Raw genomic sequence first — 20,564 nt, 5'->3', positions numbered from 1 at the left:
TCAATTTAAGAATGATGGAGGCCACTGTGTTCTTGGGGACCTTCAATGCTGCAGAAATATTTTGGTACCCTTCCCAATAAATAACACAATCCTGTCTTGGAACTCTACGGGAAATGATGTCAACTTCATGGCTTGGTTTTTGATCGATGGAAATCGAAATCGAGCTAAATTTTCAGTCTCATAACAAAAGGTCTAATACTTATGTAAATATGGTATTTCAGTCATTGTTTTATACATTTCTAAACATTTCTAAAACCTGTTTTTGCTTTGTCATTATGGGGTAATGTGTGTAGATTGATGAGGGAAAACAATGATTTAATCCATTTTAGAATAAGGCTGTAACGTAAAAATAAAATAAAAAATGAGGAAAAGTCGAGGGTCTGAATACTGCAAATACAATGAAACAGGAAAATGGTGTAAATGTTACAATTTCACTTATTTTTAACTGTTCCCTTGTTCCACCACTTGTGCCTTGGTCATCACACTGTCACACCTTGATACATCTCACACTCTGCTTGGAAATGGGGTGGCAGGGAAGCCTAGTGGTTAGAGCCTTGGTCATCACACTGTCACACCTTGATACATCTCACACTGTGCTTGGAAATGGGTGGCAGGGTAGCCTAGTGGTTAGAGCCTTGGTCATCACACTGTCACACCTTGATACATCTCACACTCTGCTTGGAAATGGGGCGGCAGGGTAGCCTAGTGGTTAGAGCGTTGGACTAGTAACAGACACCTTGATCACACTCTGCTTGGAAATGCTCTGACGAATGGTTTATGCACAGATTTGTTCCTTACGCATGATTGATAAACGAGGCCCCTGGACTGATTTTTATCATGTTGTTGATTTCTGATTGTTTGTTTTGTATGTGCTTTGTTCTTCCCACAATTATGACTGCATGTCTAAGATAATGATGTCGGAGATAGTGATGTCGGAGATGATCATGTCTAAGACAATCCCCATGACTTTCCCTGTCTGTTTCTTGTCAGAGAACAAAGGCCCTCTGACACGCTTCGGACAGCGGCGACTCGGAGGACAACTATGTGCCTATGAACCCAGGCTCATCTCCCCTCAACGCCGCCCAGGCGGACAGCCCCAAAAATATCTACATCCCCATGAGCCCCGGGCCGCACCACTTTGACTTCCCAGGGTTCTCAGCCACGCTACCTGCCCGGAAGGGAAGTACCGGCTCTCTGTGTCACCGACCGGGGAGGCTGAGTGACGTCACACCACCACCTATAAATCGCAACCTCAAACCCAACAGGAAATGTGAGTGTCATGTCTCAGTCTATATGAGGCGTTCAGTGTTCTACTCTTTTGGCTGGGGGGCAGTATTGAGTAGCTTGGATGAATAAGGTGCCCAAAGTAAACGGCCTGCTCTTCAGTCTCAGTCTCAGTCTCTAGTAGTATTGGATAGAAAACAATCTGAAGTTTCTAAAACTGTTTGAATGATGTCTGTGAGTATAACAGAACTCATATGGCAGGCACAACCTGAGGAGAAATCAAAACAGGAAGTGAGAAATCTGAGGCTGGTATGTACTCAACACAGTTCCCATTGAAATCCCCTTGAGATATGAATGACATATAGACATGTATAGATATTTGAATGAGGCTTCTACTGTGTTGTGGGACTGAATGACAGCAGAATGAATCAGGTGTCTGGCAGTCTGCCATTTTCTGTTCACACGCATTCCACATGATAGCGACTCTGCTTCAATTGCTCATCAAGACACAAAGGAATACTCCAGTTGGAACTTTATTGAAGATTAATGATAAAAACATCCTAATGATTGATTCTGTACTTAGTTTGAAATGTTTCTTCGACCTGTAATATAACTTTTTGAAGTTTTTGTCCGACGTAACACTGACCAGAACGAGCGTTTGGATATGTATACCAAACTGGCTAACAAAAGTAGCTAATTGGACATAAATAACGGACATTATCTAACAAATCAAGCATTTATTGTGGACCTGGGATTCCTGGGAGTGCATTCTGATGAAGATCATCAAAGGTAAGGGAATATTTAGCATGTAATTTATGGTTTATGTTGACTACAACATGGCGGCTATTTTGACTTGATTGTTCTGAGCGCCGTCTCAGATTATTGCATGGTTTGCTTTTTCCGTAAAGTTTTTTAAAAATCTGACACAGCGGTTGCGTTAAGGAGAGGTATATCTATAATTCCATGTTTATAATCATCTACATTTATGATGAGTATTTATGTTGAATCGATGTGGCTTTGCAAACTCACTGGATGTTTTTGGAACTAGTGAACGTAACGCGCCAATGTAATCGAATGTAAACCATTTTTTATATAAACATGAACTTTATCAAACAAACCATACATGTATTGTGTAACATGAAGTCCTATGAGTGTCATCTGATGAAGATCATCAAAGGTTAGTGATTAATTTTATCTCTATTTGTGCTTTTGTGACTCCTCTCTTTGGCTAGGAAAATGGCTGTGTTTATTCTGTGGCTTGTTGGTGACCTAACATAATCGTTTGTGTTGCTTTCGCCGTAAATCCTATTTGAAATTGGACACTGGTGGGATTAACAACAATAATACCTTTAAAACCGTATAATATACATGTATGTTTGAGGAATTTTAATTATGAGATTTCTGTTGTTTTGAATGTGGCGCCCTGCACTTTCACTGGCTGTTGTCATATCAATCCCATTAACGGGATTGCAGCCCTAAGAAGTTAACGGGATTGCAGCCCTAAGAAGTTAACGGGATTGCAGCCTAAGAAGTTAACGGGATTGCAGCCCTAAGAGGTTTTAAGAGACTCTGTCATGATACCAAACTGTCACATTGTGTCATATTATACATTCTTAGTTTATCATTTTGGAACATTTTGTTTTCTGATTTCTGTCTAAACCCAACAACCCTCTACATTTAGATGTAATATGTTTTCTGTCTAAACCCAACAGCCCTGTACATTTAGAGAACAATTAGACAGTTGAGAAGAAAATGAAGTTGTTTTGTTTGTTTATGTCCTCAGCCAAGCCGACACCTCTGGATCTGAGGAACAATGGCATCATTGATGAGCTCCCATTTAAGAGTCCAATCACCATGTCCTGGACACGACCCATGTGAGTCCCATATCAGTCATACTAGCTACCTGACCCATGTCCCATATCAGTCATACTAGCTACCTGACCCATGTCCCATATCAGTCATACTAGCTACCTGACCCATGTCCCATATCAGTCATACTAGCTACCTGACCCATGTCCCATATCAGTTATACTAGCTACCTGACCCATGTCCCATATCAGTCATACTAGCTACCTGACCCATGTCCCATATCAGTTATACTAGCTACCTGACCCATGTCCCATATCAGTCATACTAGCTACCTGACCCATGTCCCATATCAGTCATACTAGCTACCTGACCCATGTCCCATATCAGTCATACTAGCTACCTGACCCATGTCCCATATCAGTCATACTAGCTACCTGACCCATGTCCCATATCAGTCATACTAGCTACCTGACCCATGTCCCATATCAGTCATACTAGCTACCTGACCCATGTCCCATATCAGTCATACTAGCTACCTGACCCATGTCCCATATCAGTTATACTAGCTACCTGACCCATGTCCCATATCAGTCATACTAGCTACCTGACCCATGTCCCATATCAGTCATACTAGCTACCTGACCCATGTCCCATATCAGTTATACTAGCTACCTGACCCAAGTCCCATATCAGTCATACTAGCTACCTGACCCATGTCCCATATCAGTTATACTAGCTACCTGACCCATGTCCCATATCAGTCATACTAGCTACCTGACCCATGTCCCATATCAGTCATACTAGCTACCTGACCCATGTCCCATATCAGTCATACTAGCTACCTGACCCATATCCCATATCAGTCATACTAGCTACCTGACCCATGTCCCATATCAGTCATACTAGCTACCTGACCCATGTCCCATATCAGTCATACTAGCTACCTGACCCATGTCCCATATCAGTTATACTAGCTACCTGACCCATGTCCCATATCAGTCATACTAGCTACCTGACCCATGTCCCATATCAGTCATACTAGCTACCTGACCCATGTCCCATATCAGTTATACTAGTTACCTGACCCATGTCCCATATCAGTCATACTAGCTACCTGACCCATGTCCCATATCAGTTATACTAGCTACCTGACCCATGTCCCATATCAGTTATACTAGCTACCTGACCCATGTCCCATATCAGTCATACTAGCTACCTGACCCATATCAGTCATACTAGCTACCTGACCCATGTCCCATATCAGTTATACTAGCTACCTGACCCATGTCCCATATCAGTCATACTAGCTACCTGACCCATGTCCCATATCAGTCATACTAGCTACCTGACCCATGTCCCATATCAGTCATACTAGCTACCTGACCCATGTCCCATATCAGTCATACTAGCTACCTGACCCATGTCCCATATCAGTCATACTAGCTACCTGACCCATGTCCCATATCAGTCATACTAGCTACCTGACCCATGTCCCATATCAGTTATACTAGCTACCTGACCCATGTCCCATATCAGTCATACTAGCTACCTGACCCATGTCCCATATCAGTTATACTAGCTACCTGACCCATGTCCCATATTAGTCATACTAGCTACCTGACCCATGTCCCATATCAGTCATACTAGCTACCTGACCCATGTCCCATATCAGTCATACTAGCTACCTGTCCCATATCAGTCATACTAGCTACCTGACCCATGTCCCATATCAGTTATACTAGCTACCTGACCCATGTCCCATATCAGTCATACTAGCTACCTGACCCATGTCCCATATCAGTCACACTAGCTACCTGACCCATGTCCCATATCAGTCATACTAGCTACCTGACCCATGTCCCATATCAGTCATACTAGCTACCTGACCCATGTCCCATATCAGTCATACTAGCTACCTGACCCATGTCCCATATCAGTCATACTAGCTACCTGACCCATGTCCCATATCAGTCATACTAGCTACCTGACCCATGTCCCATATCAGTTATACTAGCTACCTGACCCAAGTCCCATATCAGTCATACTAGCTACCTGACCCATGTCCCATATCAGTTATACTAGCTACCTGACCCATGTCCCATATCAGTCATACTAGCTACCTGACCCATGTCCCATATCAGTCATACTAGCTACCTGACCCATGTCCCATATCAGTCATACTAGCTACCTGACCCATGTCCCATATCAGTCATACTAGCTACCTGACCCATGTCCCATATCAGTTATACTAGCTACCTGACCCATGTCTCATATCAGTTATTCTAGCTACCTGACCCATGTCCCATATCAGTTATTCTAGCTACCTGACCCATGTCCCATATCAGTCATACTAGCTACCTGACCCATGTCCCATATCAGTCATACTAGCTAGTCGGTGTGCTCACCATAACCGTTTTTTAATGGTATCCTCTTTAGTCACCAATATATTATTTAGAGAACCTTGCTGTTCCTTATTTTAGTTACACCCACAGTCCTCTCTCTCCTCCCAGGCCTCCCTGGTCTGAGTAGTACTGCCATAGGGGTCAGAATGTGGAGTCACTCACAGTCCTCTCTCTCCTCCCAGGCCTATGAACTCCGGTGGCATGTCCTCCCAGCACTGTAGACCCATCTCCACCCAGAGTATCACCAGCACTGACTCCGCAGACAGCGAGGAGAACTACGTAGCCATGGTGAGTCCCTACAACAGGACAAATGCACTATACCCTATGTAGTTCACTACTTTTCATCAGTGCCCCATAGGGAATAGGGTGCCATTTGGGATTTAATTTACTGAGCTGACATACTGTAGTGGAGGACACAGGGCTATAAGTAGCACTATATAGGGAATAGCCATTTGGGATGCTGACATACTGTAGTAGAGGACACAGGGCTATAAGTAGCACTATGTAGGAATTGGGTGCCATTTGGGACTGCAGCTCAGTATACTATGTTTTGTCTTTATGATAGGATATAATTCAACGTTTTCCCATTAACTTGGCCTCAGTTTATCCTGGACATGTTCCATGTAAACATTATAAACTTCCTGAGCCTGTGCAGCGCATTCGGAAAGAATTCAGACCCTTGACTTTTTACACATTTTGTTACTTTACAGCCTTATTCTACAATTCAATTGATTAAAAATGTTTATATAAAATAATAATAATAATGTCATTATGGGGTATTGTGTGTAGATTGATGAGGGGGAATAAGGCTGTAACGTAACAAAATGTGGAAAAGTCAAGGGGTCTGAATACTGTATAGTGTATTTGTCTTGGTTAATGAGTGTATTACCTTTGTATGGGCCGCAGTTAGTCTTGAAGAGGGTTACTATAAAGTATATCAGGGTTACTATGAAGTATCTGAGGTATATCAGGGTTACTATGAAGTATCTGAGGTATATCTACAGCCCGGGGTTACTATGAAGTATCTGAGGTATTTCAGGGTTACTATGAAGTATCTGAGGTATATCTAGACCCCAGGGTTACTATGAAGTATCTGAGGTATATCAGGGTTACTATGAAGTATCTGAGGTATATCGGGGTTACTATGAAGTATCTGAGGTATATCAGGGTTACTATGAGGTATCTGAGGTATATCTACAGCCCAGGGTTACTATGAAGTAAGTATCTGAGGTATATCTACAGCCCAGGGTTACTATGAAGTATCTGAGGTATATCTATAGCCCAGGGTTACTATGAAGTATCTGAGGTATATCTACAGCCCAGGGTTACTATGAAGTATCTGAGGTATATCAGGGTTACTATGAAGTATATGAGGTATATCTACAGCCCAGGGTTACTATGAAGTATCTGAGGTATATCTACAGCCCAGGTTACTATGAAGTATCTGAGGTATATCAGGGTTACTATGAAGTATCTGAGGTATATCAGGTTACTATGAAGTATCTGAGGTATATCTACAGCCCGGGGTTACTATGAAGTATCTGAGGCATATCAGGGTTACTATGAAGTATCTGAGGTATATCGGGGTTACTATGAAGTATCTGAGGTATTTCAGGGTTACTATGAAGTATCTGAGGTATATCTACAGCCCAGGTTTACTATGAAGTATCTGAGGTATATCTAGAGCCCAGAGTTACAATGAAGTATCTGAGGTATATCTACAGCCCGGGTTGCTATGAAGTATCTGAGGTATATCAGGTTACTATGAAGTATCTGAGGTATATCTACAGCCCAGGGTTACTATGAAGTATCTGAGGTATATCAGGGTTACTATGAAGTATCTGGGGTATATCAGGGTTACTATGAAGTATCTGAGGTATATCTACAGCCCAGGGTTACTATGAAGTATCTGAGGTATATCAGGGTTACTATGAAGTATCTGAGGTATATCAGGGTTACTATGAAGTATCTGAGGTATAGCTACAGCCCAGAGTTACTGTGAAGTATCTGAGGTATATCTATAGCCCAGGGTTACTATGAAGTATCTGAGGTATATCTACAGCCCAGGGTTACTATGAAGTATCTGAGGTATGTCTACAGCCCAGATTTACCATGAAGTATCTGAGGTATATCTACAGCCCAGGGTTACTATGAAGTATCTGAGGTATATCTAGAGCCCAGGGTTACTATGAAGTATCTGAGGTATATCTAGAGCCCAGGGTTACTATGAAGTATCTGAGGTATATCTACAGCCCAGGGTTACTATGAAGTATCTGAGGTATATCAGGGTTACTATGAAGTATCTGAGGTATATCTACAGCCCAGAGTTACTATGAAGTATCTGAGGTATATCTACTGCCCAGGGTTACTATGAAGTATCTGAGGTATGTCTACAGCCCAGATTTACTATGAAGTATCTGAGGTATATCTACAGCCCAGGGTTACTATGAAGTATCTGAGGTATATCTAGAGCCCAGGGTTACTATGAAGTATCTGAGGTATATCAGGTTACTATGAAGTATCTGAGGTATATCTACAGCCCGGGGTTACTATGAAGTATCTGAGGTATTTCAGGGTTACTATGAAGTATCTGAGGTATATCTAGACCCCAGGGTTACTATGAAGTATCTGAGGTATATCAGGGTTACTATGAAGTATCTGACGTATATTGGGGTTACTATGAAGTATCTGAGGTATATCAGGGTTACTATGAAGTATCTGAGGTATATCTACAGCCCAGGGTTACTATGAAGTATCTGAGGTATATCTACATCCCAGGGTTACTATGAAGTATCTGAGGTATATCTACAGCCCGGGGTTACTATGAAGTATCTGAGGCATATCAGGGTTACTATGAAGGATCTGAGGTATATCAGGGTTACTATGAAGTATCTGAGGTATATCTACAGCCCAGGGTTACTATGAAGTATCTGAGGTATATCTATAGCCCAGGGTTACTATGAAGTATCTGAGGTATATCTATAGCCCAGGGTTACTTTGAAGTATCTGAGGTATATCTAGAGCCCAGGGTTACTATGAAGTATCTGAGGTATATCTACAGCCTGGGGTTACTATGAAGTATCTGAGGTATATCAGGGTTACTATGAAGTATCTGAGGTATATCAGGGTTACTATGAAGTATCTGAGGTATAGCTACAGCCCAGAGTTACTAGGAAGTATCTGAGGTATATCTATAGCCCAGGGTTACTATGAAGTATCTGAGGTATATCTACAGCCCAGAGTTACTATGAAGTATCTGAGGTATATCTACTGCCCAGGGTTACTATGAAGTATCTGAGGTATGTCTACAGCCCAGATTTACTATGAAGTATCTGAGGTATATCTACAGCCCAGGGTTACTATGAAGTATCTGAGGCATATCAGGGTTACTATGAAGTATCTGAGGTATATCGGGGTTACTATGAAGTATATGAGGTATATCTACAGCCCGGGGTTACTATGAAGTATCTGAGGCATATCAGGGTTACTATGAAGTATCTGAGGTATATCGGGGTTACTATGAAGTATCTGAGGTATTTCAGGGTTACTATGAAGTATCTGAGGTATGTCTACAGCCCAGGGTTACTATGAAGTATCTGAGGTATATCTACAGCCCAGGGTTACTATGAAGTATCTGAGGTATATCAGGGTTACTATGAAGTATCTGAGGTATATCGGGGTTACTATGAAGTATCTGAGGTATTTCAGGGTTACTATGAAGTATCTGAGGTATATCTACAGCCCAGGGTTACTATGAAGTATCTGAGGTATATCTAGAGCCCAGAGTTACAATGAAGTATCTGAGGTATATCTACAGCCCGGGGTTGCTATGAAGTATCTGAGGTATATCAGGGTTACTATGAAGTATCTGAGGTATATCTACAGCCCAGGGTTACTATGAAGTATCTGAGGTATATCAGGGTTACTATGAAGTATCTGGGGTATATCAGGGTTACTATGAAGTATCTGAGGTATATCTACAGCCCAGGGTTACTATGAAGTATCTGAGGTATATCAGGGGTTACTATGAAGTATCTGAGGTATATCAGGGTTACTATGAAGTATCTGAGGTATAGCTACAGCCCAGAGTTACTGTGAAGTATCTGAGGTATATCTATAGCCCAGGGTTACTATGAAGTATCTGAGGTATATCTACAGCCCAGAGTTACTATGAAGTATCTGAGGTATATCTACAGCCCAGGGTTACTATGAAGTATCTGAGGTATGTCTACAGCCCAGATTTACTATGAAGTATCTGAGGTATATCTACAGCCCAGGGTTACTATTAAGTATCTGAGGTATATCTAGAGCCCAGGGTTACTATGAGTATCTGAGGTATATCAGGGTTACTATGAAGTATCTGAGGTATATCTACAGCCCAGGGTTACTATGAAGTATCTGAGGTATATCTACAGCCCACGGTTACTATGAAGTATCTGAGGTATATCTACAGCCCAGGGTTACTATGAAGTATCTGAGGTATATCTACAGCCCAGAGTTACTATGAAGTATCTGAGGTATATCTACAGCCCACGGTTACTATGACGTATCTGAGGTATATCTACAGCCCAGGGTTACTATGAAGTATCTGAGGTATATCTAGAGCCCAGGGTTACTATGAAGTATCTGAGGTATATCAGGTTACTATGAAGTATCTGAGGTATATCTACAGCCCGGGGTTACTATGAAGTATCTGAGGTATTTCAGGGTTACTATGAAGTATCTGAGGTATATCTAGACCCCAAGGTTACTATGAAGTATCTGAGGTATATCAGGGTTACTATGAAGTATCTGACGTATATTGGGGTTACTATGAAGTATCTGAGGTATATCAGGTTACTATGAAGTATCTGAGGTATATCTACAGCCCAGGTTTACGATGAAGTATCTGAGGTATATCTACAGCCCAGGGTTACTATAAAGTATATCAGGGTTACTATGAAGTATCTGAGGTATGTCTACAGCCCAGATTTACCATGAAGTATCTGAGGTATATCTACAGCCCAGGGTTACTATGAAGTATCTGAGGTATATCTAGAGCCCAGGGTTACTATGAAGTATCTGAGGTATATCTAGAGCCCAGGGTTACTATGAAGTATCTGAGGTATATCTACAGCCCAGGGTTACTATGAAGTATCTGAGGTATATCAGAGTTACTATGAAGTATCTGAGGTATATCAGGGTTACTATGAAGTATCTGGGGTATATCAGGTTACTATGAAGTATCTGAGGTATATCAGAGTTACTATGAAGTATCTGAGGTATATCTACAGCCCAGGGTTACTATGAAGTATCTGAGGTATATCAGGGTTACTATGAAGTATCTGAGGTATATCAGGGTTACTATGAAGTATCTGAAGTATAGCTACAGCCCAGAGTTACTATGAAGTATCTGAGGTATATCTACTGCCCAGGGTTACTATGAAGTATCTGAGGTATGTCTACAGCCCAGATTTACTATGAAGTATCTGAGGTATATCTACAGCCCAGGGTTACTATGAAGTATCTGAGGTATATCTAGAGCCCAGGGTTACTATGAAGTATCTGAGGTATATCAGGGTTACTATGAAGCATCTGAGGTATATCTACAGCCCAGGGTTACTATGAAGTATCTGAGGTATATCTACAGCCCACGGTTACTATGACGTATCTGAGGTATATCTACAGCCCAGGGTTACTATGAAGTATCTGAGGTATATCTACTGCCCAGGGTTACTATGAAGTATCTGAGGTATGTCTACAGCCCAGATTTACTATGAAGTATCTGAGGTATATCTACAGCCCAGGGTTACTATGAAGTATCTGAGGTATATCTAGAGCCCAGGGTTACTATGAAGTATCTGAGGTATATCAGGGTTACTATGAAGTATCTGAGGTATATCTACAGCCCGGGGTTACTATGAAGTATCTGAGGTATTTCAGGGTTACTATGAAGTATCTGAGGTATATCTAGACCCCAGGGTTACTATGAAGTATCTGAGGTATATCAGGGTTACTATGAAGTATCTGACGTATATTGGGGTTACTATGAAGTATCTGAGGTATATCAGGGTTACTATGAAGTATCTGAGGTATATCTATAGCCCAGGGTTACTATGAAGTATCTGAGGTATATCTACAGCCCAGGGTTACTATAAAGTATATCAGGGTTACTATGAAGTATCTGAGGTATATCTACAGCCCGGGGTTACTATGAAGTATCTGAGGTATATCAGGGTTACTATGAAGTATCTGAGGTATATCAGGGTTACTATGAAGTATCTGAGGTATATCAGGGTTACTATGAAGTATCTGAGGTATATCTATAGCCCAGGGTTACTATGAAGTATCTGAGGTATATCTATAGCCCAGGGTTACTTTGAAGTATCTGAGGTATATCTAGAGCCCAGGGTTACTATGAAGTATATGAGGTATATCTACAGCCTGGGGTTACTATGAAGTATCTGAGGTATATCAGGGTTACTATGAAGTATCTGGGGTATATCAGGGTTACTATGAAGTATCTGAGGTATAGCTACAGCCCAGAGTTACTAGGAAGTATCTGAGGTATATCTATAGCCCAGGGTTACTATGAAGTATCTGAGGTATATCTACAGCCCAGAGTTACTTTGAAGTATCTGAGGTATATCTACTGCCCAGGGTTACTATGAAGTATCTGAGGTATGTCTACAGCCCAGATTTACTATGAAGTATCTGAGGTATATCTACAGCCCAGGGTTACTATGAAGTATCTGAGGTATATCTACAGCCCAGGGTTACTATGAAGTATCTGAGGTATATCAGGGTTACTATGAAGTATATGAGGTATATCTACAGCCCGGGGTTACTATGAAGTATCTGAGGCATATCAGGGTTACTATGAAGTATCTGAGGTATATCAGGGTTACTATGAAGTATCTGAGGTATTTCAGGGTTACTATGAAGTATCTGAGGTATGTCTACAGCCCAGGGTTACTATGAAGTATCTGAGGTATATCTACAGCCCAGGGTTACTATGAAGTATCTGAGGTATATCAGGGTTACTATGAAGTATCTGAGGTATATTGGGGTTACTATGAAGTATCTGAGGTATTTCAGGGTTACTATGAAGTATCTGAGGTATATCTACAGCCCAGGGTTACTATGAAGTATCTGAGGTATATCTAGAGCCCAGAGTTACAATGAAGTATCTGAGGTATATCTACAGCCCGGGGTTGCTATGAAGTATCTGAGGTATATCAGGGTTACTATGAAGTATCTGAGGTATATCTACAGCCCAGGGTTACTATGAAGTATCTGAGGTATATCAGGGTTACTATGAAGTATCTGGGGTATATCAGGGTTACTATGAAGTATCTGAGGTATATCTACAGCCCAGGGTTACTATGAAGTATCTGAGGTATATCAGGGTTACTATGAAGTATCTGAGGTATATCAGGGTTACTATGAAGTATCTGAGGTATAGCTACAGCCCAGAGTTACTGTGAAGTATCTGAGGTATATCTATAGCCCAGGGTTACTATGAAGTATCTGAGGTATATCTACAGCCCAGAGTTACTATGAAGTATCTGAGGTATATCTACAGCCCAGGGTTACTATGAAGTATCTGAGGTATGTCTACAGCCCAGATTTACTATGAAGTATCTGAGGTATATCTACAGCCCAGGGTTACTATGAAGTATCTGAGGTATATCTAGAGCCCAGGGTTACTATGAAGTATCTGAGGTATATCAGGGTTACTATGAAGTATCTGAGGTATATCTACAGCCCAGGGTTACTATGAAGTATCTGAGGTATATCTACAGCCCACGGTTACTATGACGTATCTGAGGTATATCTACAGCCCAGGGTTACTATGAAGTATCTGAGGTATATCTACAGCCCAGAGTTACTATGAAGTATCTGAGGTATATCTACAGCCCATGGTTACTATGACGTATCTGAGGTATATCTACAGCCCAGGGTTACTATGAAGTATCTGAGGTATATCTAGAGCCCAGGGTTACTATGAAGTATCTGAGGTATATCAGGGTTACTATGAAGTATCTGAGGTATATCTACAGCCCGGGGTTACTATGAAGTATCTGAGGTATTTCAGGGTTACTATGAAGTATCTGAGGTATATCTAGACCCCAGGGTTACTATGAAGTATCTGAGGTATATCAGGGTTACTATGAAGTATCTGAGGTATATCTACAGCCCAGGGTTACTATGAAGTATCTGAGGTATATCTACAGCCCAGGTTACTATAAAGTATATCAGGGTATCTGAGGTATATCTACAGCCCCAGGGTTACTATGAGGTATCTGAGGCATATCAGGTTACTATGAAGGATCTGAGGTATATCAGGGTTACTATGAAGTATCTGAGGTATATCTACAGCCCAGGGTTACTATAAAGTATATCAGGGTTACTATGAAGTATCTGAGGTATATCTACAGCCCGGGGTTACTATGAAGTATCTGAGGCATATATCTATGAAGCCTGAGGTATATCAGGGTTACTATGAAGTATCTGAGGTATATCTACAGCCCAGGGTTACTATGAAGTATCTGAGGTATATCTATAGCCCAGGGTTACTATGAAGTATCTGAGGTATATCTATAGCCCAGGTTACTATGAAGTATCTGAGGTATATCTAGAGCCCAGGGTTACTATGAAGTATCTGAGGTATATCTACAGCCTGGGGTTACTATGAAGTATCTGAGGTATATCAGGGTTACTATGAAGTATCTGGGGTATATCAGGTTACTATGAAGTATCTGAGGTATAGCTACAGCCCAGAGTTACTAGGAAGTATCTGAGGTATATCTATAGCCCAGGGTTACTATGAAGTATCTGAGGTATATCTACAGCCCAGAGTTACTATGAAGTATCTGAGGTATATCTACTGCCCAGGGTTACTATGAAGTATCTGAGGTATGTCTACAGCCCAGATTTACTATGAAGTATCTGAGGTATATCTACAGCCCAGGGTTACTATGAAGTATCTGAGGTATATCTACAGCCCAGGGTTACTATGAAGTATCTGAGGTATATCAGGGTTACTATGAAGTATATGAGGTATATCTACAGCCCGGGTTACTATGAAGTATCTGAGGTATATTACTATGAAGTATCTGAGGTATATCCTATGAAGTATCTGAGGTATTTCAGGGTTACTATGAAGTATCTGAGGTATGTCTACAGCCCAGGGTTACTATGAAGTATCTGAGGTATATCTACAGCCCAGGGTTACTATGAAGTATCTGAGGTATATCAGGGTTACTATGAAGTATCTGAGGTATATCGGGGTTACTATGAAGTATCTGAGGTATTTCAGGGTTACTATGAAGTATCTGAGGTATATCTACAGCCCAGGGTTACTATGAAGTATCTGAGGTATATCTAGAGCCCAGAGTTACAATGAAGTATCTGAGGTATATCTAGAGCCCAGGGTTACTATGAAGTATCTGAGGTATATCAGGGTTACTTTGAAGTATCTGAGGTATATCTACAGCCCGGGGTTACTATGAAGTATCTGAGGTATTTCAGGGTTACTATGAAGTATCTGAGGTATATCAGGGTTACTATGAAGTATCTGAGGTATATCTACAGCCCAGGGTTACTATGAAGTATCTGAGGTATATCAGGGTTACTATGAAGTATCTGAGGTATATCAGGGTTACTATGAAGTATCTGAGGTATATCTACAGCCCAGAGTTACTATGAAGTATCTGAGGTATATCTATAGCCCAGGTTACTATGAAGTATCTGAGGTATATCTACAGCCCAGAGTTACTATGAAGTATCTGAGGTATATCTACAGCCCAGGGTTACTATGAAGTATCTGAGGTATGTCTACAGCCCAGATTACTATGAAGTATCTGAGGTATATCACAGCCCAGGGTTACTATTAAGTATCTGAGGTATATCTAGAGCCCAGGGTTACTATGAAGTATCTGAGGTATATCAGGTTACTATGAAGTATCTGAGGTATATCTACAGCCCAGGGTTACTATGAAGTATCTGAGGTATATCTACAGCCCACGGTTACTATGACGTATCTGAGGTATATCTACAGCCCAGGGTTACTATGAAGTATCTGAGGTATATCTACAGCCCAGAGTTACTATGAAGTATCTGAGGTATATCTACAGCCCACGGTTACTATGACGTATCTGAGGTATATCTACAGCCCAGGGTTACTATGAAGTATCTGAGGTATATCTAGAGCCCAGGTTACTATGAAGTATCTGAGGTATATCAGGGTTACTATGAAGTATCTGAGGTATATCTACAGCCCAGGTTTACTATGAAGTATCTGAGGTATATCTACAGGGGTTACTATAAAGTATATCAGGGTTACTATGAAGTATCTGAGGTATATCTACAGCCCAGGGTTACTATGAAGTATCTGAGGTATATCTATAGCCCAGTGTTACTATGAAGTATCTGAGGTATATCTATAGCCCAGGGTTACTATGAAGTATCTGAGGTATATCTAGAGCCCAGGGTTACTATGAAGTATCTGAGGTATATCTACAGCCCAGGGTTACTATGAAGTATCTGAGGTATATCAGAGTTACTATGAAGTTCTGAGGTATATCAGGTTACTATGAAGTATCTGGGGTATATCAGGGTTACTATGAAGTATCTGAGGTATATCAGAGTTACTATGAAGTATCTGAGGTATATCTACAGCCCAGGGTTACTATGAAGTATCTGAGGTATATCAGGGTTACTATGAAGTATCTGAGGTATATCAGGGTTACTATGAAGTATCTGAAGTATAGCTACAGCCCAGAGTTACTATGAAGTATCTGAGGTATATCTACTGCCCAGGGTTACTATGAAGTATCTGAGGTATGTCTACAGCCCAGATTTACTATGAAGTATCTGAGGTATATCTACAGCCCAGGGTTACTATGAAGTATCTGAGGTATATCTAGAGCCCAGGGTTACTATGAAGTATCTGAGGTATATCAGGGTTACTATGAAGTATCTGAGGTATATCTACAGCCCGGGGTTACTATGAAGTATCTGAGGTATATCTACAGCCCACGGTTACTATGAAGTATCTGAGGTATATCTACAGCCCAGAGTTACTATGAAGTATCTGAGGTATATCTACTGCCCAGGGTTACTATGAAGTATCTGAGGTATGTCTACAGCCCAGATTTACTATGAAGTATCTGAGGTATATCTACAGCCCAGGGTTACTATGAAGTATCTGAGGTATATCTAGAGCCCAGGGTTACTATGAAGTATCTGAGGTATATCAGGGTTACTATGAAGTATCTGAGGTATATCTACAGCCCGGGGTTACTATGAAGTATCTGAGGTATTTCAGGGTTACTATGAAGTATCTGAGGTATATCTAGACCCCAGGGTTACTATGAAGTATCTGAGGTATATCAGGGTTACTATGAAGTATCTGACGTATATTGGGGTTACTATGAAGTATCTGAGGTATATCAGGGTTACTATGAAGTATCTGAGGTATATCTATAGCCCAGGGTTACTATGAAGTATCTGAGGTATATCTACAGCCCAGGGTTACTATAAAGTATATCAGGGTTACTATGAAGTATCTGAGGTGTATCTACAGCCCGGGGTTACTATGAAGGATCTGAGGTATATCAGGGTTACTATGAAGTATCTGAGGTATATCTACAGCCCAGGGTTACTATGAAGTATCTGAGGTATATCTATAGCCGAGGGTTACTATGAAGTATCTGAGGTATATCTATAGCCCAGGGTTACTATGAAGTATCTGAGGTATATCTAGAGCCCAGGGTTACTATGAAGTATCTGAGGTATATCTACAGCCTGGGGTTACTATGAAGTATCTGAGGTATATCAGGGTTACTATGAAGTATCTGGGGTATATCAGGGTTACTATGAAGTATCTGAGTATAGCTACAGCCCAGAGTTACTAGGAAGTATCTGAGGTATATCTATAGCCCAGGGTTACTATGAAGTATCTGAGGTATATCTACAGCCCAGAGTTACTTTGAAGTATCTGAGGTATATCTACTGCCCAGGGTTACTATGAAGTATCTGAGGTATGTCTACAGCCCAGATTTACTATGAAGTATCTGAGGTATATCTACAGCCCAGGGTTACTATGAAGTATCTGAGGTATATCTACAGCCCAGGGTTACTATGAAGTATCTGAGGTATATCAGGGTTACTATGAAGTATATGAGGTATATCTACAGCCCGGGGTTACTATGAAGTATCTGAGGCATATCAGGGTTACTATGAAGTATCTGAGGTATATCGGGGTTACTATGAAGTATCTGAGGTATTTCAGGGTTACTATGAAGTATCTGAGGTATGTCTACAGCCCAGGGTTACTATGAAGTATCTGAGGTATATCTACAGCCCAGGGTTACTATGAAGTATCTGAGGTATATCAGGGTTACTATGAAGTATCTGAGGTATATCGGGGTTACTATGAAGTATCTGAGGTATTTCAGGGTTACTATGAAGTATCTGAGGTATATCTACAGCCCAGGGTTACTATGAAGTATCTGAGGTATATCTAGAGCCCAGAGTTACTATGAAGTATCTGAGGTATATCTACAGCCCGGGGTTACTATGAAGTATCTGAGGTATATCAGGGTTACTATGAAGTATCTGAGGTATATCTACAGCCCGGGGTTACTATGAAGTATCTGAGGTATATCAGGGTTACTATGAAGTATCTGGGGTATATCAGGGTTACTATGAAGTATCTGAGGTATATCTACAGCCCAGGGTTACTATGAAGTATCTGAGGTATATCAGGTTACTATGAAGTATCTGAGGTATATCAGGGTTACTATGAAGTATCTGAGGTATAGCTACAGCCCAGAGTTACTGTGAAATATCTGAGGTATATCTATAGCCCAGGGTTACTATGAAGTATCTGAGGTATATCTACAGCCCAGAGTTACTATGAAGTATCTGAGGTATATCTACAGCCCAGGGTTACTATGAAGTATCTGAGGTATGTCTACAGCCCAGATTTACTATGAAGTATCTGAGGTATATCTACAGCCCAGGGTTACTATGAAGTATCTGAGGTATATCTAGAGCCCAGGGTTACTAAGAAGTATCTGAGGTATATCAGGGTTACTATGAAGTATCTGAGGTATATCTACAGCCCAGGGTTACTATGAAGTATCTGAGGTATATCTACAGCCCACGGTTACTATGACGTATCTGAGGTATATCTACAGCCCAGGGTTACTATGAAGTATCTGAGGTATATCTACAGCCCAGAGTTACTATGAAGTATCTGAGGTATATCTACAGCCCACGGTTACTATGACGTATCTGAGGTATATCTACAGCCCAGGGTTACTATGAAGTATCTGAGGTATATCTAGAGCCCAGGGTTACTATGAAGTATCTGAGGTATATCAGGGTTACTATGAAGTATCTGAGGTATATCTACAGCCCGGGGTTACTATGAAGTATCTGAGGTATTTCAGGGTTACTATGAAGTATCTGAGGTATATCTAGAGCCCAGGGTTACTATGAAGTATCTGAGGTATATCAGGGTTACTATGAAGTATCTGAGGTATATCTACAGCCCAGGGTTACTATGAAGTATCTGAGGTATATCTACAGCCCACGGTTACTATAAAGTATATCAGGGTTACTATGAAGTATCTGAGGTATATCTACAGCCCGGGGTTACTATGAGGTATCTGAGGCATTAGGTTACTATGAAGGATCTGAGGTATATCAGGGTTACTATGAAGTATCTGAGGTATATCTACAGCCCAGGGTTACTATGAAGTATCTGAGGTATATCTATAGCCCAGGTTACTATGAAGTATCTGAGGTATATCTATAGCCCAGGGTTACTATGAAGTATCTGAGGTATATCTAGAGCCCAGGGTTACTATGAAGTATCTGAGGTATATCTACAGCCCAGGGTTACTATGAAGTTACTATGAAGTATCTGAGGTATATCTACAGCCCAGGGTTACTATGAAGTATCTGAGGTATATCAGGTTACTATGAAGTATCTGGGGTATATCTTACTATGAAGTATCTGAGGTATATCAGTTACTATGAAGTATCTGAGGTATATCTACAGCCCAGGGTTACTATGAAGTATCTGAGGTATATCAGGTTACTATGAAGTATCTGAGGTATATCAGGGTTACTATGAAGTATCTGAGGTATATCTACAGCCCAGAGTTACTATGAAGTATCTGAGGTATATCTATAGCCCAGGGTTACTATGAAGTATCTGAGGTATATCTACAGCCCAGAGTTACTATGAAGTATCTGAGGTATATCTACTGGGGTTACTATGAAGTATCTGAGGTATCTACAGCCCAGATTTACTATGTATCTGAGGTATATCTACAGCCCAGGGTTACTATGAAGTATCTGAGGTATATCTAAAGCCCAGGGTTACTAAGAAGTATCTGAGGTATATCAGGGTTACTATGAAGTATCTGAGGTATATCTACAGCCCAGGGTTACTATGAAGTATCTGAGGTATATCTACAGCCCACGGTTACTATGAAGTATCTGAGGTATATCTACAGCCCAGGTTACTATGAAGTATCTGAGGTATATCTACAGCCCAGAGTTACTATGAAGTATCTGAGGTATATCTACAGCCCAGGTTACTATGAAGTATCTGAGGTATATCTACAGCCCAGGGTTACTATGAAGTATCTGAGGTATATCTACAGCGCAGGTTACTATGACGTTCTCAGGTATATCAGGGTTACTATGAATTATCTGAGGTATATCTACAGCCCGGGTTACTATGAAGTATCTGAGGTTTTCAGGGTTACTATGAAGTATCTGAGGTATATCTACAGCCCAGGGTTACTATGAAGTATCTGAGGTATATCTAGAGCCCAGGGTTACTATGAAGTATCTGAGGTATATCAGGGTTACTATGAAGTATCTGAGGTATATTGGGGTTACTATGAAGTATCTGAGGTATATCAGGGTTACTATGAAGTATCTGAGGTATATCTACAGCCTATTGTTACTATGAAGTATCTGAGGTATATCAGGGTTACTATGAAGTATCTGAGGTATATCTACAGCCCAGGGTTACTATGAAGTATCTGAGGCATATCAGGGTTACTATGAAGTATCTGAGGTATATCACTATGCCTGAGGTATTTCAGGGTTACTATGATG

The 20,564-nt window shown here is 41.0% G+C and overlaps 1 protein-coding gene across 1 annotated transcript in view; it reads left to right on the top strand.

Moving 5' to 3' along the window:
- LOC112235607 (GRB2-associated-binding protein 2-like) overlaps positions 1-20,564 on the top strand; it is a 63,028-nt gene that overhangs the window by 9,440 nt on the left and 33,024 nt on the right. The window contains exons 5-7 of the mRNA XM_042294988.1: positions 1,009-1,270; positions 3,008-3,098; positions 5,618-5,723. Coding sequence (XP_042150922.1) covers positions 1,009-1,270; positions 3,008-3,098; positions 5,618-5,723 — 459 coding nt within the window. The remainder of the gene's footprint in view (positions 1-1,008; positions 1,271-3,007; positions 3,099-5,617; positions 5,724-20,564) is intronic.

Source organism: Oncorhynchus tshawytscha, linkage group LG13 (assembly GCF_018296145.1).
Source record: "Oncorhynchus tshawytscha isolate Ot180627B linkage group LG13, Otsh_v2.0, whole genome shotgun sequence".
NCBI lineage: Eukaryota > Metazoa > Chordata > Actinopteri > Salmoniformes > Salmonidae > Oncorhynchus > Oncorhynchus tshawytscha.
The sequence above is the reverse complement of the archived record's forward strand: the minus strand, read 5'-3'. Positions and strand labels throughout refer to the sequence as shown.